The sequence below is a fragment of the Ovis aries genome, chromosome 1, assembly GCF_016772045.2.
Source record: "Ovis aries strain OAR_USU_Benz2616 breed Rambouillet chromosome 1, ARS-UI_Ramb_v3.0, whole genome shotgun sequence".
NCBI classification, from domain to species: domain Eukaryota; kingdom Metazoa; phylum Chordata; class Mammalia; order Artiodactyla; family Bovidae; genus Ovis; species Ovis aries.
In genome coordinates, this window is record NC_056054.1 from 217,234,607 (window position 1) to 217,255,361 (window position 20,755).

General features: G+C 36.3%; 1 protein-coding gene across 3 annotated transcripts in view; it reads left to right on the top strand.

Moving 5' to 3' along the window:
- The window catches only part of EIF5A2 (eukaryotic translation initiation factor 5A2), a 28,782-nt gene extending 11,819 nt beyond the window's left edge, over window positions 1–16,963 (top strand). The window contains exons 4-6 of one of the 3 annotated variants that reach the window (XM_027958395.3): window positions 11,270–11,401; window positions 12,283–12,374; window positions 14,618–16,963. In XM_027958395.3, coding sequence (XP_027814196.1) covers window positions 11,270–11,401; window positions 12,283–12,342 — 192 coding nt within the window. In that variant the 3' untranslated portion in view covers window positions 12,343–12,374; window positions 14,618–16,963. Of the gene's footprint in view, window positions 1–11,269; window positions 11,402–11,635; window positions 11,696–12,282 lie in introns of all 3 variants that reach the window. The other 2 variants (XM_042234585.2, XM_004003164.5) reach the window with 2 other exon arrangements.
- Window positions 16,964–20,755: the final 3,792 nt, after the last annotated feature.

Below are 20,755 nucleotides of genomic sequence, written 5' to 3' on the forward strand. Positions count from 1 at the left end.
TTTTATAGTTTCTGGTCTTACATTTAGATCTTTAATCCATTTTGAGTTTATTTTTGTGTGCGGAGTTAGAAAGTGATCTAGTTTCATTCTTTTTACAAGTGGTTGACCAGTTTTCCCAGCACCACTTGTTAAAGAGATTGTCTTTACTCCATTTTATATTCTTGCCTCCTTTGTCAAAGATAAGGTGTCCATATGTGTGTGGATTTATCTCTGGGCTTTCTATTTTGTTCCATTGATCTATATGTCTGTCTTTGTGCCAGTACCATACTGTCTTGATGACTGTGGCTTTGTAGTAGAGCCTGAAGTCAGGCAAGTTGATTCCTCCAGTTCCATTCTTATTTCTCAAGATTGCTTTGGCAATTCGAGGTTTTTGTATTTCCATACAAATCTTGAAATTATTTGTTCTAGTTCTGTGAAAAATATCGCTGGTAGCTTGATAGGGATTGCATTGAATTTGTAAATTGCTTTGGGTAGTATACTCATTTTCGCTATATTGATTCTTCCGATCCATGAACATGGTATATTTCTCCATCTATTAGTGTCCTCTTTGATTTCTTTCATCAGTGTTTTATAGTTTTCTATATATAGGTCTTTAGTTTCTTTAGGTAGATATATTCCTAAGTATTTTATTCTTTTGTTGCAATGGTGAATGGAATTGTTTCCTTAATTCCTTCTTCTACTTTCTCATTATTAGTGTATAGGAATGCAAGGGATTTCTGTGTGTTGATTTTATATCCTGCAACTTTACTGTATTCATTGATTACTCTCGTAATTTTCTGGTGGAGTCTTTAGGGTTTTCCATGTAGAGGATCATGTCATCTGCAAACAGTGAAAGTTTTACTTCTTCTTTTCCAATTTGGATTCCTTTTATTTCTTTTTCTGCTCTGATTGCTGTGGCCAAAACTTCCAGAACTATGTTGAATAGCAGCGGTGAAAGTGGGCACCCTTGTCTTGTTCCTGACTTTAGGGGAAATGCTTTCAGTTTTTCTCCATTGAGGATAATGTTTGCTGTGGGTTTGTCATATATAGCTTTTATTATGTTGAGGTATGTTCCTTCTATTCCTGCTTTCTGGAGAGTTTTTATCATAAATGGATGTTGAATTTTTTTCAAAGGCCTTCTCTGCATCTATTGAGATAATCATATGGTTTTTATTTTTCAATTTGTTAATGTGGTGAATTACATTGATTGATTTGTGGATATTGAAGAATCCTTGCATCCCTGGGATAAAGCCCACTTGGTCATGGTGTATGATCTTTTTAATGTGTTGTTGGATTCTGATTGCTAGAATTTTGTTGAGGATTTTTGCATCTATGTTCATCAGTGATATTGGCCTGTAGTTTTCTTTTTTTGTGACATCTTTGTCGGGTTTTGGTATTAGGGTGATGGTGGCCTCATAGAATGAGTTTGGAAGTTTACCTTCCTCTGCAATTTTCTGGAAGAGTTTGAGTAGGATAGGTGTTAGCTCTTCTCGAAATTTTTGGTAGAATTCAGCTGTGAAGCCGTCTGGACCTGGGCTTTTGTTTGCTGGAAGATTTCTGATTACAGTTTCAATTTCCGTGCTGTGATGGGTCTGTTAAGATTTTCTATTTCTTCCTGGTTCAGTTTTGGAAAGTTATACTTTCTAAGAATTTGTCCATTTCTTCCACGTTGTCCATTTTATTGGCATACAACTGCTGATAGTAGTCTCTTATGATCCTTTGTATTTCTGTGTTGTCTGTTGTGATCTCTCCATTTTCATTTCTAATTTTATTGATTTGATTTTTCTCTCTTTGCTTCTTGATGAGTCTGGCTAATGGTTTGTCAATTTTATTTATCCTTTCAAAGAACCAGCTTTTGGCTTTGTTGATTTTTGCTATGGTCTCTTTTGTTTCTTTTGCATTTATTTCTGCCCTAATTTTTAAGATTTCTTTCCTTCTGCTAACTCTGGGGTTCTCCAATTCTTCCTTTTCTAGTTGCTTTAGTTGTAGAGTTAGGTTATTTATTTGGCTTTTTTCTTGTTTCTTGAGGTATGCCTGTATTGCTGTGAACTTTCCTCTTAGCACTGCTTTTATAGTGTCCCACAGGTTTTGGGTTGTTGTGTTTTCATTTTCATTGGTTTCTATGCATATTTTGATTTCTTTTTGATTTCTTCTGTGATTTGTTGGTTAATCAGAAGTGTGTTGTTCAACCTCCATATGTTGGAATTTTTAATAGTTTTTCTCCTGTAATTGAGATCTAACCTTAATGCATTATGGTCAGAAAAGATGCTTGGAATGATTTCGATTTTTTGAATTTATCAAGTTTAGATTTATGGCCCAGGATGTGATCTATCCTGGAGAAGGTTCCATGAGCACTTGAAAAAAGGTGAAATTCATTGTTTTGGGGTGAAATGTCCTATAGATATCAATTAGGTCTAACTGACCTAATGTGTCATTTAAAGTTTGTGTTTCTTTGTTAATTTTCTGTTTAGTTGATCTGTCCATAGGTGTGAGTGGGGTATTAAAGTCTCCCACTATTATTGTGTTCTTGTTGATTTCCCCTTTCATCCTTGTTAGCATTTGTCTTACATATTGCGGTGCTCCTATATTGGGTGCATATATATTTATAATTGTTATATCTTCTTCTTGGATTGATCCTTTGATCATTATGTAGTGGCCTTCTTTGTCTCTTTTCACAGCCTTTGTTTTAAAGTTTATCGGATATGAGTATTGCCACTCCTGCTTTCTTTTGGTCTCTATTTGCGTGGTATATCTTTTTCCAGCCCTTCACTTTCAGTCTGTATGTGTCCCTTGTTTTGAGGTGGGTCTCTTGTAAGCAGCATATAGAGGGGTCTTGTTTTTGTATCCATTCAGCCAGTCTTTGCCTTTTGGTTGGGGCGTTCAACCCATTTATGTTTAAGGTAATTATTGATAAGTATGATCCTGTTACCATTTTCTTTATTGTTTTGGGTTCGGGTTTATACACCCTTTTGTGTTTCCTGTCTAGAGGATATCCTTTAGAATTTGTTGGAGAGCTGGTTTGGTGGTGCTGAATTCTCTCAGCTTTTGCTTGTCTGTAAAGCTTTTGATTTCTCCTTCGTATTTGAATGAGATCCTTGCTGGGTACAGTAATCTGGGCTGTAGGTTATTTTCTTTCATCACTTTAAGTATGTCTTGCCATTCCCTCCTGGCCTGAAGAGTTTCTATTGAAAGATCAGCTGTTATCCTTACGGGAATCCCCTTGTGTGTTATTTGTTGTTTTTCCCTTGCTGCTTTTAATATTTGTTCTTTGTGTTTGATCTTTGTTAATTTGATTAATATGTGTCTTGGGGTGTTTCGCCTTGGGTTTATCCTATTTGGAACTCTCTGTATTTCTTGGACTTGGGTGATTATTTCCTTCCCCATTTTAGGGAAGTTTTCAACTATTATCTCCTCAAGGATTTTCTCATGATCTTTCTTTCTGTCTTCTTCTTCTGGGACTCCTATAATTCGAATGTTGGAGCGTTTCATATTGTCCTTGGAGGTCTCTGAGATTGTCCTCATTTCTTTTAATTCGTTTTTCTTGTTTCCTCTCTGATTCATTTATTTCTACCATTCTATCTTCTATTTCACTAATCCTATCTTCTGCCTCTGTTATTCTACTATTTGTTGCCTCCAGAGTGTTTCTGATCTCATTTATTGTGTTATTCATTATATTTTGACTCTTTTTTATTTCTTCTAGGTCCTTGTTAAACCTTTCTTGCATCTTCTCAATCCTTGTCTCTAGGCTGTTTATCTGTGATTCCATTTTGATTTCAAGATTTTGGATCATTTTCACTATCAATATTTGGAATTCCTTCTCAGGTAGATTCCCTACTTCTTCCTCTTTGGTTTGGTTTGGTGGGCAACTCTCCTGTTCCTTTACCTGCAGAGTATTCCTCTGTCTCTTCATCTTGGTTATATTGCTGCGTTTGGGGTGGCCTTTTTATATTCTGGTAATTTGTGGGGTTCTCTTTATTATGGAGCTTCCTCACTGTGGGTGGGGTTCTATCAGTGGCTTGTCAAGGTTTCCTGGTTAGGGAGGCTTGTGTTGGAGTTCTGGTTGGTGGAGCTGGGTTTCTTCTCTCTGGAGTGCAATGGAGTGACCAGTAATGGGTTATGAGACATCGAAGGTTTTGGAATAATTTTGAGCTGCCTGTATATTGAAGCTCAGGGGAGTGTTCCTGTGTTGCTGGAGAATTTGCGTGGTATGTCTTGTTTTGGAACTTGTTGGCCCTTGGGTGGAGCTTGGTTTCGGTGTAGGTATGAAGGCATTTGATGAGCTCCTATTGCTTAATGTTCCCTGAATTCAAGAGTTCTCTAATGTTTTCAGGCTTTGGATTTAAGCCTCCTGCTTCTGGTTTTCAGTTTTATTTTTACAGTAGCCTCTAGACTTCTCCATCAATACAGCACCGATGATAAAACTTCTAGGTTAAAGATGAAAAGTTTCTCCACATTGAGGGACACTCAGAGAGGTTCACTGAGTTACAAGGAGAAGAGAAGATGGAGGGGGTAGTTAGAGGTAACTGGAATGAGATGCGGTGAGATCAAAAGAGGAGAGAGCAAGCTAGCCAGTAGTCATTTCCTTATGTGCGCTCTATAGTCTGGACCGCTCAGAGGTATTTATGGAGTTATACGGGGAAGAGGAGAGGGAGGAAGTAGACAGAGGTGGCCAGGAGGATAAGAGAGAGGAATGAGAAGGAGAGAGACAAATCCTGCCAGTAACCAGTTCCTTAGGTGTTCTCCACCGTCTGGAACACACAGAGATTCACAGAGTTGGATAGAGAAGAGATGGGGGAGAAAAGAGACAGAGGCCACCTGGTGGAGAAAAAGGAGAGTCCAAAGGAGGAGAGAGTGGTCAAGCCAGTAATCTCGCTCTCAGGTAAACTTGGGTAGTGAAGTTTGGGTTTTTAAATGTACAAAATTGACAACAAAAACCTAAGAGCAAAGGTTAAAAATCTAGAGTAGAGGTTGGATTTTCAGAAATACAGTATTAAAGAAAAGAAGCAGAAGGAAAAAGGAAGAAAGAAAAAAAGAGAAAAAAAAAAGAAAAAAAAAAACAAGAATTATTAAAAAAAAAAAAAAACAACCCAGAAGTCTTAGCAAAGGAGCCTGCTTGCAGTTAGGTAAGTAAAGTCTCTCCGGGTCTGCAATTGCCCCTTTCCAGTCCTTATGGCTCTGGCTGCCTGTCCCCGGCGGGGATGGTCTGCAGCCGGCTTATTCCGTTCCGTCCTTTGTTCTGTGCTCAGTCCTGGCGGTGTCTTATGTTCCAGCTTTTCGCGTGGTAGCTATCCCACAGTCTGGTTTGCCAGCCCAAGTTAGATCGTTCTGGTTGCGTGTGGGGCGTTCCTGCCCGATTCTTACAAAGCACTGCAGCCCGCGCCTCCCGCGCGTCCCTGCCCTGCCCCCACTAGGTTGTGGCGGATGCAGGCGTCTGTGCTGCTTTTCCGCTGGGGGAGTTACTGTTGGGCTTGTAATCTGTTGGTTTTAATTATTTCTTTATTTTTCCCTTCCTGTTATGTTGCCCTCTGTGTTTCCAAGGCTCGCCACAGACTCGGCAGGGAGAGTGTTTCCTGGTGTTTGGAAACCTCTCTTCTTAAAATTCCCTTCCAGGGACGGGCTTCCCTTCCCGGGACGGAGCTGCCTCCCCACCTCCTTTGTCTCCTTTTTCGTCTTTTATATTTTTTCCTACCTGTTTTTGAAGACAATGGTCTGCTTTTCTGGTTGCCTGATGTCCTCTGCCAGCCTACAGAAGTTGTTTTGTGGAGTTTGCTCAGCGTTGAAATGTTATTTTGAGGAATTTGTGAGGGAGAAAGTGGTCTTCCCGTCCTATTCCTCCGCCATCTTTACAGTTCCTCAATCAGTTCTTCTTTTAAAAAAAAAAGAAAAAAAAGCTAGAACACTTCTATAAACAGAAACTTTCCTTTAGCTTTTCTGATTACCCTTGGAACAGTATATAATAGGAAAGGCAGTATAAGTACTTGATTCTTGCCCTTTAATTACCACTTTTCAAAATTAGTTGGTTCTCTGGCTTTTACTGAAGATGACCAGTGAAATGTGTTTTTGCCACTTTGAACTCAAGCATTTAAACACATTTATGTTTTCAGGTGGCCAAAGAATTAGAGCTTCAGCTTTAGCATCAGTCCCTCCAGTGAATATTCAAGATTGATTTCTTTTAGGATTGATTGGTTTGATCTCCTTGCAGTCCAGGGGACTCTCAATAGTCTTTCTCCAACATCACAGTTCAAAAGGATCAATTCTTTGGCAGTCAACCTTCTTTATGGTCCAACTCTCACATCCATACATGACTATTGGAAAAATCATAGCTTTGACTATATGGACCTTTGTAGGCAAAGTAACATCTCTGCTTTTCAATACGTTGTCTAGGTTTGTCATAGCTTTTCTTCCAAGGAGCAACCGTCTTCTCATTTCATTGCTGCAGTCACTATCCGCAGTGATTTTGGAGCCCAAGAAAGTAGAGTCTATCACTGTTTCCATTGTTTCCCCATCTGTTGGCCATGAAGTGATGGGACCAGATGCCATGATCTTTGTCTTTTGAATGTTGAGTTTTAAGTCAGTTTTTTCACTTTCCTGTTTCACCTTCATCAAGAGGCTCTTTAGTTCCTCTTCACTTTCTACCATAAGGGTGGTGTCATCTGCATATCTGAGGTTACTGATATTTCTCCCAACAATCTTGATTCCAGCTTGTGCTTCATCCAGCCTGGCATTTTGCATGATGTACTCCGCATATAAGTTAAATAAGCAGGGTGAAAAAAAAAAAAAAGCAGGGTGACAATATATAGCCTTAATGTACTCCTTTCCCAATTTTGAAACAGTCCATTGTTCATGTAAGGTTCTAACTGTTACTTCTTGACCTGCATACGGATTTCTCAGGAGGCAGGTAAGATGGTCTGGTATTCCCATCTCTGGAAGAATTTTCTACAGTTTGTTGTGATCCACACAGTCAAAGGCTTTAGTGTAGCCAGTGAGTAGATTTGCTTAAGGTGAAGGATCAGAAGGAAATATTCAACTGTCTCCTTACTACCATCTCCTTCTGACTCTATAGAATCAGAGAGGGCTTTGAAGAAAGATTGAAAAAGTTGCACAGAAAAAAGCTTGAAACACAAAAAAGTGGGAGAATGGCACTGAAACATGTATACTATCGTGTAAGAAACGAATCGCCAGTCTGTGTTCAATACAGAATATAGGATGCTTGGGGCTGGTGCATGGGGATGATCCAGAGAGATGATATGGGGTGGGAGGTGGCGGGGGGGTGGGTTTCAGGATTGGGAACTCATGTACACCCGAGGTGGATTCATGTCAATGTATGGCAAAACCAATACAGTATTGTAAAGCAAAATAAAGTAAAAATAAAAAATAAAAAAAAAAGAAACACAAAAATGACACTGTTAGCTTTTTTTTTTTTTTACAAGATTGAAAATTATAAAAGGGGAAATGGTACCTTGAAAGTGGAAAAATGTGGCAGATAATACTGTAGCCAGGTGATCAAAGTTAATATCACCAATAATAGGAAATAGACAATGTGATACTTTGAGGACATATCGTTTATGCAGTAATCCTTCCAAAAATGTACTATCTTATTCATTAAGAAACTGACAAACTCAAACTAAGAAACATTCTATAATCAATGAATCTGTGCTTGTCAAAAACGTTAGTGTCATGAAAGACAAAGGATCAGGAGCTGTTCCAAATTAAGAGACTGAACTGGTATGATAGCCAAAAAAATACCAGACACAATCCTGGAGCTGGGAGGGAAAAAAAGACAATACTGCAGCTTTGAATAATATGTTATGGAATGAGGTTCGTGACATTGTGCAGGAGACAGGGATCAAGACCATCCCCATGGAAAAGAAATGGAGGCCTTACAAATAGCTGTGGAAAGAAGAGAAGCGAAAAGTAAAGGAGAAAAGGAAAGATACAGGCATCTAAATGCAGAGTTCCAAAGAATAGCAAGAAGAGATAAGAAAGCCTTCTTCAGCGATCAGTGCAAAGAAATAGAGGAAAACAACAGATTGGAAAAGACTAGAGATCTCTTCAAGAAAATTAGAGATACCAAGGGAACATTTCATGCAAAGATGGGCTCGATAAAGGACAGAAATGGCATGGAGCTAACAGAAGCAGAAGATATTAAGAAGAGGTGGCAAGAATACACAGAAGAACTGTACAAAAAGATCTTCATGACCCAGATAGTCATGATGATGTGATCACTAATCTAGAACCAGACATCTTGGAATGTGAAGTCAACTGGGCCTTAGAAAGCATCACTACGAACAAAGCTAGTGGACGTGATGGAATTCCAATTGAGCTGTTTCAAATCCTGAAAGATGATGCTGTGAAAGTGCTGCACTCAGTATGCCAGCAAATTTGGAAAACTGAGCAGTGGCCACAGGACTGGAAAAGGTCAGTTTTCATTCCAATCCCAAAGAAAGGCAATGCCAAAGAATGCTCACGCTACTGCACAATTGCACTCATCTCACATGCTAGTAAAGTAATGCTCAAAATTCTCCAAGCCAGGCTTCAGCAATATGTGGACTGTGAACTCCCTGATGTTCAAGTAGGTTTTAGAAAAGGCAGAGGAACCAGAGATCAAATTGCCAACATCCGCTGGATCATGGAAAAAGCAAGAGAGTTCCAGAAAAACATCTATTTCTGCTTTATTGACTATGCCAAAGCCTTTGACTGTGTAGATCACAATAAACTGTGGAAAATTCTGAAAGAGATGGGAATACCAGACCACCTGACCTGCCTCTTGAGAAACCTGTATGCAGGTCAGGAAGCAACAGTTAGAACTGGACATGGAACAACAGACTGGTTCCATAGGAAAAGGAGTGCATCAAGGCTGTATATTGTCACCCTGCTTATTTAACTTCTATGCAGAGTACCTCATGAGATACGCTGGACTGGAAGAAGCACAAGCTAGAATCAAGATTGCCAGGAGAAATATCAATAACCTCAGATATGCAGATGACACCACTATTATGGCAGAAAGTGAAGAGAAACTAAAAAGCCTCTTGATGAAAGTGAAAGAAGAGAGCAAAAGAGTTGGCCTAAAGCTCAACATTCAGAAAACGAAGATCATGGCATCCGGTCCCATCACTTCATGGGAAATAGATGGAGAAACAGTGGAAACAGTGTCAGACTTTATTTTTTTGGGCTCCAGAATCACTGCAGATGGTGACTGCAGCCATGAAATTAAAAGACGCTTACTCCTTGGAAGGAAAGTTATGACCAACCTAGATAGCATATTCAAAAGCAGAGACATTACTTTGCCGACTAAAGTCCGTCTAGTCAAGGCTATGGTTTTTCCTGTGGTCATGTATGGATGTAAGAGTTGGACTGTGAAGAAGGCTGAGCACCGAAGAATTGATGCTTTTGAACTGTGGTGGTGGAGAAGACTCTTGAGAGTCCCTTGGACTGCAAGGAGATCCAACCAGTCCACTCTGAAGGAGATCAACCCTGGGATTTCTTTGGAAGGAATGATGCTAAAGCTGAAACTCCAGTACTTTGGCCACCTCATGAGAAGAGTTGACTCATTGGAAAAAACTGATGCTGGGAGGGATTGGGGGCAGGAGGAGAAGGGGATGACCCAGGATGAGATGGCTGGATGGCATCACTGACTCAATGGACGTGAGTCTGAGTGAACTCCAGGAGATGGTGATGAACGGGGAGGCCTGGCGTGCTGCGATTCATGGGGTCGCAAGAGCGACTGAGTGACTGAACTGAACTGAACTGAACTGAACTGAATATTAAATTTCCTGATTTTGAAAAATAAACTGTGATTATATAAGAGTATGTCCTTTTTCTTGAGAAGAACACAGTATTATTGCTGAAGAGTCATGATGTTTGAAACTTACTCTCAAATAGTTCAGTAAAAATAAAAGAATAAGAATGTGTATGGAAACATTTTATATATTCCATATATACTAGAGATTTAAAAAAAGCACGTGGTTAAATGTTAACAAAGAGTAAATTTAAGTAAAAGACAAAGGATTTCATTGTATTACTTTTATGACTTTTCTTTACGAAGATCAAATAATTCATTTTTATTAATTTCATTTTTCTATAGCTTAGTTTTATTTTTGAAAATTTTAATTTTATTACAGCAATTTATTTTAATGTTTATAAACAAATACTTTAGAAGATGTTTTATAATATGTCTGTACATTTTTGTGTTTGAAATGCTTTATAGTTCATCCCATGGCTTATGAATGCTATGTTATGAATTGCTCATAAAAAATAAAATACCATATAAATTTCAAAATACCAATATTACTATTTGCTTATGTGGTTCAGTCACTAATGGAGTGGGAACCTTTTAACTCTTGAAATTGACAAGTTCTACCTCAGGGAGTTGCTAAAGGAGCTAAAATAAAAACAGTGAGCCTGTGGTTGTCGGAAAGTCAACCTCTGTTGACTGTCTCAGCCTCCTTGCTCCCTCCGTTTTCTGCCAGCTACCTCACAAATGTTTGAGTGACCAAAAGATTAAAGTGTTTGTGGTGGCTTTTTGTTTCTGAGATTACAGACATGTGCAAAAACTGAAATCTCCTGTGGCCAGTGCAGTGTCTGTGGAAAGCCACTGCCCAAGTCAGTGGCGCCATAAAGGAGCGCTGTGACATTCTATCTCTGGGGTATGCCTGTGTATGTCATAGTGGCTGAAGGGGACCAGGGACCGTGTCTCTGATTCCTTTTGTGTATCTCAGTGTTAGCATCTGGTGTACTGGCTGGTTGCCTTTCATAAAACCTCTTTGAATTCTAGGCACACTGATGGTGTACCTGCTTTTAGAATAAATGAATGTGGCCTGCCAGTTTCCTCATACCTGTAATGAAAAAAATTCAATGATATCAAAACTATGTCTTTTTGCAGGTTAGGTTGATGACTGGGTTTGTTGCATTAATGTCATCAACAAGTTAATGTTTTCCTCTTTAAAAAAATCTAGTGTTGTTAGCAGTGAGCTGGAGACTAAAAATTTTCCACTTAAGTTTGTTTATAATCAAATTATAAAACATATTGTTTACAGTCATGAAAAAACTGAAAATAACTTTTATGCCCATTAATACAAAAATGGTTAAATCAGTAACTGTATCCATGCAGCTCTGAAGTGATTAAAGAGATTAAGGTAAGTCCGTATTTTCCAAAATTGAAAGATTTCTAAGACATATTTAATGTATTACTGTGTATTCATACAAATAAATGTAAATTGCAATTCATGTTAAAATTACAAAGGAGTAAATATAATCTAATCAGTGCAAATTATATAATTTCTTTCAACAGCTGATATGCATTCAGGATGGTTACCTTTCCCTGCTAACAGAAACTGGTGAAGTCCGTGAGGATCTTAAACTGCCAGAGGGTGAACTAGGCAAAGAAATAGAAGGAAAATATAATGCAGGTGAAGATGTACAGGTAAAGACGTATGGGGAGATTTTTTTTAAGCTATTTTATAAAAGCTTTGACCTAAATTAGTTAGCATAAAATACTATAAGAAATACGCCTGTTAAATACTGCTGAAATGTTGAAAAGGAACTCTAGAACTAGGCAGTTTCCCCAGGATACCGTTTACCATGCCTGTTTCAAAAGAAAGTATCAAAGTTCATTTTTCACTACATAGACACTGTCAACCCCAAATTTGTTTTGAAGGTCAGTCTGAACTATTCTGAAGGATGAGAAAGGATGTTACGGGAATTCTAAAGAGTGAAGGTGATTTATTTTATCTTTGTTATAACTTTCAGAAGTATAACATCTAAGTATTGCTGCATTTATAGTTCTTATTCTCCTGTTCCCTGGAAATTGTTTTAAAAACCACAGTTTTTAGAAAACTATATAGAAAGATGATTTGATCTTGGAATGCCTCTTTCCAAAATAAGTATGTATAAAACATCCACACATACTCACCTCATCCTCCTTCCCTCACTGTATCCACAAGTCTGTTCTCTATGTTTGGAAACGTATACATGACCACATGCAAAATAGATGAGCAGTGGGAACTTGCTGTATGATGCAGGGAGCTCAAACCCAGTGTTCTGTGACAACCTAGAGGGGTGGGAGGAGGGTCAACAGGGAGAGGACATAGGTATACCTATGGCTGATTCCTGTTGATGTAAAGCAGGAACCAACACAATATTGAAAAGCAATTATCCTCCAATTAAAAATAGATAAATTTTTAAAAGTTAAATAAGCAGGGTGAAAAATAGATCCACAATTATCCAGTGTATGATGAATTAAATATATCTTATATAGATATTGCCTTTTGAATAACTTTTTACCTGCTTTTTTTTTCCTTCTAGATATCTGTCATGTGTGCAATGAGTGAAGAATATGCTGTAGCCATAAAGCCCTGCAAATAAATGGGAACATCAGGCATGACCAAACTGTTTAGGTCTGGATCAACTACAGATCTAAAGTTTGGTTCTAAGTTGTCACCAAAGCTATGGCCTTCATAAGCAACCTCATTTCTTTTTCAGTTGTTTTGAAATTGTGCTGAGTTAGTTTTGTAGGCAATTAGTAATTTAAAAAAATAATCGAGATATATGACTTTTTTTTTTAATTTTGTAGGTGTCTTTACTATAACATTCCTGTGGTTTTCAGTATGTGAGTCCAAGAAACAGATGCGATAGCTTCAGCAGATGTGATTTGAGCAAATCATTCCTGAATTTTAGTTAAATGAGAAATAAACCAGGGTTTTAAACAATGTAGCATCCAGTGGTATTGATGTATCACATTTAAGTTGAATTGCTCTGCATTGATTTCAAACTTAATATCATAGAATAAGTAGATTATGGATTGGAATTGTCAGAATTTCAGCCTGAGTGTGGCAAGTACAGATCCTTAAACAAAAATCATGTTATCAAAAGTGCCAGTTATCTTAGTAACTGTGTGCAGCCCACCTGTGTTCCCTCAGTCATTCTGTTTTTTGCCAAATTTCTGGCAGACTTAATATAATCTGTATTATGGTCATTTTAATACTTTGTTGTGGTTAACAGAGGCATTAAACTGTTGTGTGACTGTTAGCAAGTCATATTGTAAAGATGGCCCAAAGGACAGTGGCAGAGGGTGTTGGTAAAAGCTGTAGCTTTTTATTTGAGGCCTTTGTAATCAGCATAAAAATAGGACCTTTCTTTTTTGAAATCAGAATATTTGTTAAACAAAAACTGGAAATTCTTACTTTAAATTATCTGGAATGCTTGTTAAATTTATGTATGTTTTTTCTAACATGAAAGTGAATCATAGAAGAAAAGTTACTTTATATGATTATTATTTAACTTAAGTATATGTATTTATCTGGTTGTCATGTGACTTAATTCACTTACTGGTATGAAATATAGCTAGGAAAGATTTCTATAAACTGAATTAATTTTAAAAGTATTTTAGGTGATTCTGCTACATTTCTGTTCAGTCTTTTGGATCATATATCTATTTCCAGAATTCTAGGCATTATCACAGGGTTTGTGAGGACTTTTGACTCAATAACAGCCATTATATTGCAGTGAAACTTGGAACAAAATCACCATTTCAGTAATACTTTCATTCTCTAAGAATGATTATAAGACCTCTCCCATCATACATTGACTTCTAAAAGGCATTTGTACCCTATCACCTAGAGGAAAATTTGCATGATGGTATAATCGGTCTACTCAGTGATTGGAAATAGCATTAGGAACAGAAGATCCCAGTTTTAGTTACTTAATTTGCCCACATTTTAAATCTTGTATTGGCCTGAGCAAAACCACTTGGAGAAGAAGCAAGATGCTTTAAGGAAATGCAAGAGGAATTCTAAAGCACAAGAAATATTGATGTTATAGTTAATCATTTTTTAGTATAACATTTTAGCTTTTGCCCATCTAAAGCACAATTAGTAATTAGGCTAAATTTTTTCATTTCCGGAATTCCATTTAGGTATCTACTAGATACTGCTTTAGTTTTTTTAATACTCTGTGGTATGTATCTTACTTGTGACTGGTTGGCATCGTTACCTGCAGGAATTCCAGAAAGTTACCAATCTGTGCTTCTTGCTGGCCATTTATATGACCCCAGTTAACTACACTAGTATTCTGGTTTAGTATTAATTCTGGATTAGCATGCCCTTGTTCTTCCTAATTTATCAAACTTCACATAAATATATTTTCAATTGCAAGGTAAAATATTTCAATTGCAAAGTATATATAAATTATAATAATGCACCTACACTCATATATTGAATGGCAAAAGCTACTTATGCATAAGTACTTCAAGTACTATAATTAAGTGTAAATACTCTTCTGACATATAGGTATAGATTTTAAAGATATAGGACTGCTTATTTTCATGTAAATCAATACTTGTTTCTCTTGAACAATATATTTCATTTAGAAAAGCTTTATAAATTGTCTTAAAAGGAAGCAGGAAACATTTTTTAATAGAACAGAAATGACTTCATTCTTTTTGACATCAGAAAGATCAAAAGTTGATTCCTAGTATTTGTTGTACTTTTTTGTAGTAAATGTTAAATGTCACAGTTACCACCTGTAGAATGTAGACTGTCATGTTGATAGATTATACAGTGATATACCTTTTTGTCTGCAGGCATTTCACCAACTTATATACAGTATTATACTAACAAGTGGAATATTTGTTTCTTTCTAGAACGACACATTTTATTTCTACTGTGAAGACTTTGTTATATCTTATTTGCTACCAAGTTGTACACCCTCTGAAACAGATCAAATTATTGCTACTTTGACTTAGCATTTGCATCATAAACATAACTAGGATGTTTCTTTCATGCTCCCCTGCAAGGGCTGTCAAGTCACTTGAAATTGTTGCTAACTGAGCGACTTCACTTTCACTTTTCGCTTTCCTGCATTGGAGAAGGAAATGGCAACCCACTCCAGTGTTCTTGCCTGGAGAATCCCAGGGACGGGGGAGCCTGGTGGGCTGCCGTCTACGGGGTCGCACAGAGTCAGACACGACTGACGCGACTTAGCAGAAGCAGCAGCAAGCTCTTGAATCCATTTCCATTTATGGTACAAAATTCTGTATGGATGCTTTATAACTATTACCAAAACTCTCCGGCAGCTGGAGCATGAAATCTTTAATAGGAGATGCTGCAATAAAATGTTTAGGCTATAAAATTTGGGGATACAATTTTTCATTATAGCACAACATGTGTGCATATGCACACATAGCTTTGTATGTTTGTTCTTTTTACAAAGTCCTTCCAACTCTTAAAAGTACTGTAGTCTGGTAGTGCCTCAAATGTTGGTAACTTTTTTTTTTACAACTTTTTCAGAATTTGTTTTTGTATTTTAAAGTTTCTCAATTAGATTATTTCTAGTTGTAATTTGAATGCATTGTTCTCAGGGCTGTTTGTGCTAAGAGCTGAAGTTTCCTTATTTTAAAGCTAACTGCCTGAAAGAATATTGCAAAATTTTCCCACATTGTAATACAGTGATACATACAAATAAAAATCTGTAATATCTACACACTTAAACTACATGCTAAATATTCAAAAAAAATGGGAACATTGCTAACATCTGTACTGGAATCTTCCCATATTTTTTTCATTTTAGAAAAGAATTTGGTGGTCTTACCTTAGAACCTTATCCTTAATGATACACCTGAAAGCATTCCTTTGGCGTGGGTCCCAAAGATAGCTTTAGAGCCAAACTTTGATGTGATTCTCAAAACATGTCTAGGAACAAAAGAATTAAAATTCATAATACTTTTGGGGGTACATTAAAGTGTTTACAGATTGAATTCTGTATATGAACTAGTATCAAATTTATTATAAGAAAATATGACTCTTAAGCAGTGTATGTACAAACTGTAAGCATATTTCCATAAACAGCATAATATTAATTGATCAACAGTTTTAAATTTTCTGATATCATCTAGGGATAATATTTCTTAGAAAACTATGAAAACGAGCCTTTTTTCATCCCAGCATTTGGACAAGTAATAGGTAACAAAGGCTTAAGAAAAATTTATTGTGAAAAACCTTAAAATTGAGAAAATTCAATCCATTAACTTTATTAAATTTTCTTTCTCTGAATTGGGCATATGGTATTATTTGATTTTAGCAGGGAACATTTGGATTTAGCTTACAGAACACAGATGTTCTATGGGAACATGACTTGAAGTTCTATATAATTTAATATTTTTTCATTAAATGACCATCTGAGCATCAACATAACTACCAAGTGAGGTCAAGTGCCTGAAAAGTATTGTATATATCTATACACGTTTTCCTTACATGAAAGATGCATCTTATAGCAATGCATATCAGGCTTTCACCTGCTAAAAAAGCATTCTTGTTGCCCAGCCTTACCATCCACCACTATTCCTGATTCCTTATTATAGATTGCAACTTATTTTACAATTAAATGAGCGGTTCCTTTATTTATATAAAGTCCCTAAAACTATGTCTTGATATTGGTAGACTTAAGTTTATCATAGTTCAAGATTGCACTTTTTAAAAACTCTGGATATAAACTTTATTCAGTGGTGACTACACAGCTTGTCATAAGTCATGATTGTGATCTTGAGAGGAATCCTTTATGTGGTTAATCTCTATTATAAATAAGCACTCGTGCTTGTTATAAAGAATAATGCAAATTCCTAGCTCTGTACTGTTTTGTCCTTCAAAAAGGAAATAGTTGAAATGGCATTGTCTAATCCAGTGGCACTTTATTAGTAATACATTTTATTTGTCATAGGTATAAGAGAACTCATGCTCTTACCTGCAGACTCATATGTTTTAGCTAAAACTTTAAAATTGTAAGATATGTAGTATGGGTATTATTATAATTGTGTATTTTACATTTCAAAAATGAGTAAAATTCATATATTAAGCCTTTGACTATGTTAAAATAATTGTGAAATCCTTTAAAATGTAGATAGTAAACTTATCAATTATAACTTTTTGTTACAATATATTTGTCTGTTAACTTCATCAGTTATATTAAATAAAAGTAAAGTTAATAAAGTTAATAGCTTATACTATTCTTGTATATATACATTCCTAGAGATATTTTCACACTAGAAAACTAACTACTGTTAAAAACTAACTTGTATTTTTTTTGTTTTTCTATCTTTTAGGTTCTTATTGTACAGCACCCTAGCTTTACATCTGGAAATGTTAATTTCTAAATTTCAGTTCCAGATTTAGATATACTTTAAAAAAATATATTTAAGTTTTTAATAGTTTTTAGAATATATAAAATACATGGTTCAAAATTCTGTAGATACAAGAATAAATACATCTCTTCCTCCTCTTCCTGTGCATTCTTCCAGGGATACATAATGCAAGAGAGTTCAGTGGTTCCAGCCCCTGATGAGGGTCTGAGGTGTTCCTTCCCACCAGGCTTGCTATTTGCTTTCTATACTGATGTGAATGGTGTGATGAGTCCCAGAAGCAAAGTATTTTCCCAGTTCTCATCATATCTAATCAACATTATCTGGACAGATTCATCCTGAAGTGGTGCAGCAGTTTCTTCCTTTTACCCACTGTACCATTCTAGAACATCTCTCTCACTTCCTGACGTGTGGACCATACCAAGACTACCAGCATAGTTGTCACCTCATATCTGTGATGAGTATTACTGTTACCCATAACCCTCGAGATCGAGCAAGCATTACTCGGCAGTGGGAGAAGCACCAGATTAAAGTCTTGTACACGTCAGCCCCACTCTTTTTTGCCACTTGCAAACACTAATAACTTGTATCCCAGAATTAGGCATGGGAGGGAAAAAAGAGTGAAAAGGGACTAACTGTATGTCACATATCAGCTTGAGTTTCTTCACGCCCCCAACCCCAACCTCATATTTAAACAAATATTCTATCCAAATAGGATATGTCCTGTGGAATTGCCACTTTTAGAACTTGTACTGCCTGTCTAAAGTGTGTTCCACTGGGAACTTAAAACATAGATTCCCACAATACATTCAGCAGGATCAGTTATAATCACTGGGTGTGTATCAGCTCAAAAGGACCCTCCTACAATGTTTTATCAATCCATTGTCCAATTTGTGAGTTATTTGAATCCAGTCGAAACAATTTTTGATCCCACCCATGGGTACTACACAGCATCACAATGACTTGTGTCCTAGTGTTTAGAATGGCAACCACAATCACTATCAGATCCCTGACAAAGATTCTAATTGGGAGAATGGAGGTTTATCTAATATTGATCATTGATAATATTGATAGTGTGTCTGCCTTTTTTGTTCACATTGATGTGTCTGAGTTCCACTTAAAATTGTTGCCACTCCAGTGCATTTTAATTTCGTACAATCATTGAGGTAAATCTTAGAGAAAAAAAAATACAAATACATGGAACTTCCCAAAAAGAACAGGACATTTAGGGCACAAAGAAACAGTTTCTACAAAGAGGAAAAGGTAAAAATAACGCTGATACGAATCCTAAGTGAAAATAAAAAGACCCTTCTACCTGGAAATTTGAAAACCTATTATATAATTCTATAGTGAAAGGAGTATTACCAACAATGAATTCCTGAAAAATAATGAAAACTATATCAGAATCTATGTAACGCTGTATACAAGAAAATTTGTAGCCTTAACATCTATATCAAAAATGAAAGGAATGTAAATAAATTCCAAAATCAAATAACCAGGAAAAAAAAAAAAACAAAAGAGAGCATAAGGAAAGAAATGATAAAAACAGAATTAGGTGACTAGAGAACTTCCCTGGTGGTTCAGTTGGTAAAGAATCCACTTGCAATGCAGGAGATGCGGGTTTGACCCCTCGGTTGGGAAGATCACCTGGAGAAAGAAATCACAACCCACTCCAGTTTTCTTGCCTGGGAAATCCTATGGATAGAGAAGCCTGGCTGGCTACAGTCCATGGGGTTGCAAGAGTTGGACACGACTTAATGACTAAACCACCAGGTGAATAGAAAAATTGAAATTAAAATTCGGGTTTCTTAAAAAACTAACAAATCACTGGCTAATTTATTTAAGGTAAATAAAGGAAGAAAACAAAAGTACAAAATGAGAACAAGAAAGAATGACTAACAATGCAGAGGGAAAATGAAAATAAATCCTATGTGGATAAATTTGAAAACCTAGATGATATGATTTTTTAGGAAAATACAGTTATTACAATCAACCTCCATAGAAAGAGAAAGCTTAAACAGAACAAAACAGAGAAAGTTATCAAGAAATTGTTCACACACACACAAACCCAACAACCAAAAACAAAACCAGGCAAGTAGTTTCACAGGAGAATTTTACCAAACTTTTAGAGTCCAGATGGTCTCAAAGTTACATAGATTGTTTTAGAGCATAGAAAATTAGAACTTCCAAATTCTTTTTACAAAACAAATATAACATTGATACCTGAACTTGATAAAGATAACAAAAATAAATACAAGTACTCATGCAAATATCTTAATATACTATACTAGTAGTGAATATATGCAAACCACACATGAAGAAAATGATACCCACACCCACATGGAGTTTACATCAGAGATGCAAAATAAACCAATATTATGAAATCTATCAATTCACTCCCAAGGAAATAGATTAATATCTTAGGAAATCTCTCTTAATAGTATTCACTATATTGAGTCTAAAGAGAAAGGTTATATTATTTTTTCCATAGATGCTGAAAAAAACCTCTGGATAAAACAAAACCCATCCTCAAAACATCTCTCAAATGGCAGCTGTGTCAGGTTCGTGAAATTATACAAAAATTCCTTATTTGTGTTACTAGTGCTATGTTCCTATTTGCAATAAATTTGATTTCCCCCCACAACTTGTTTACATGAAGCACAGGTAGGTTTCTGTAACAACCCAAGTGGGCCATTTAAAAAAAAGTAACTATAGGTTTTCCTGCAAGATCAGACCAGTGCCACCAAAGTTGGGACCAAAGTTCAGCAGAGATTATCTGGGACCTCTGAAACCAAATTATTTTACCTGAACTTGGTGGAAAAAAAAAAAAAAACCTCTTCAAAAGAAAAAGGTGGATGACTATTTACCATAAATATATCTCCATTTACAAACATGATAACATGGTATATGTAACATTATATGTGTGTATGTGTGTGCATGATCACATGTGAGTGTGTGTTTGTGTGTAAAATTGTAAAAGCTAGCCATTCACCTAATGGAAAAACACTGAAGGCATTCTCAGTAAGGTCAAGAAATAGACAAGCATGCCTACTATCTTGACAGCTATTACATTGTTCTGGAAGTATCAGCCAGTACTATTGCACAACAGAAAACAGTTAAGACACATTAGAATTGTAAAAGAGAAGAAGCTTTCCTATTTTTAGATGATCTGATAGAATACCTGGAAAATCCCAGATAATCAATGATAAAGCTAACTCAATAGAATTATTCATCAAAGTAGAAGGATATAAGATTAACATACAACAGCTTTTATATACAAAAATAATAACCAATTAGAAGATATATAATGGAAGGAAGACCAGCAAAAAGATAAAATACAGTGAAGAAACATACAAAAAAATTTTCAAAACCTATATGAACTATAAAACACTACTGAAAGACACAAATCTGACTTAAACAGGTGGAAAGATATTCCTTGTTCTAGGCTGATGAAAGTGAAAATGAATTCGCTCAGTCGTGTCCGACTCTTTGCGACCTCATGGACTGTAGCCTACCAGGCTCTTACTGGAGTGGGGTTCCATTGCCTTCTCTGATTGAGATGCTAGTTCTACTTCATTTATAACAATGCAGCCCCCTCAAACTACAAGCTTTTTTATGGAGCTAAGCAAGTTGCTAAAAAGTTCATGT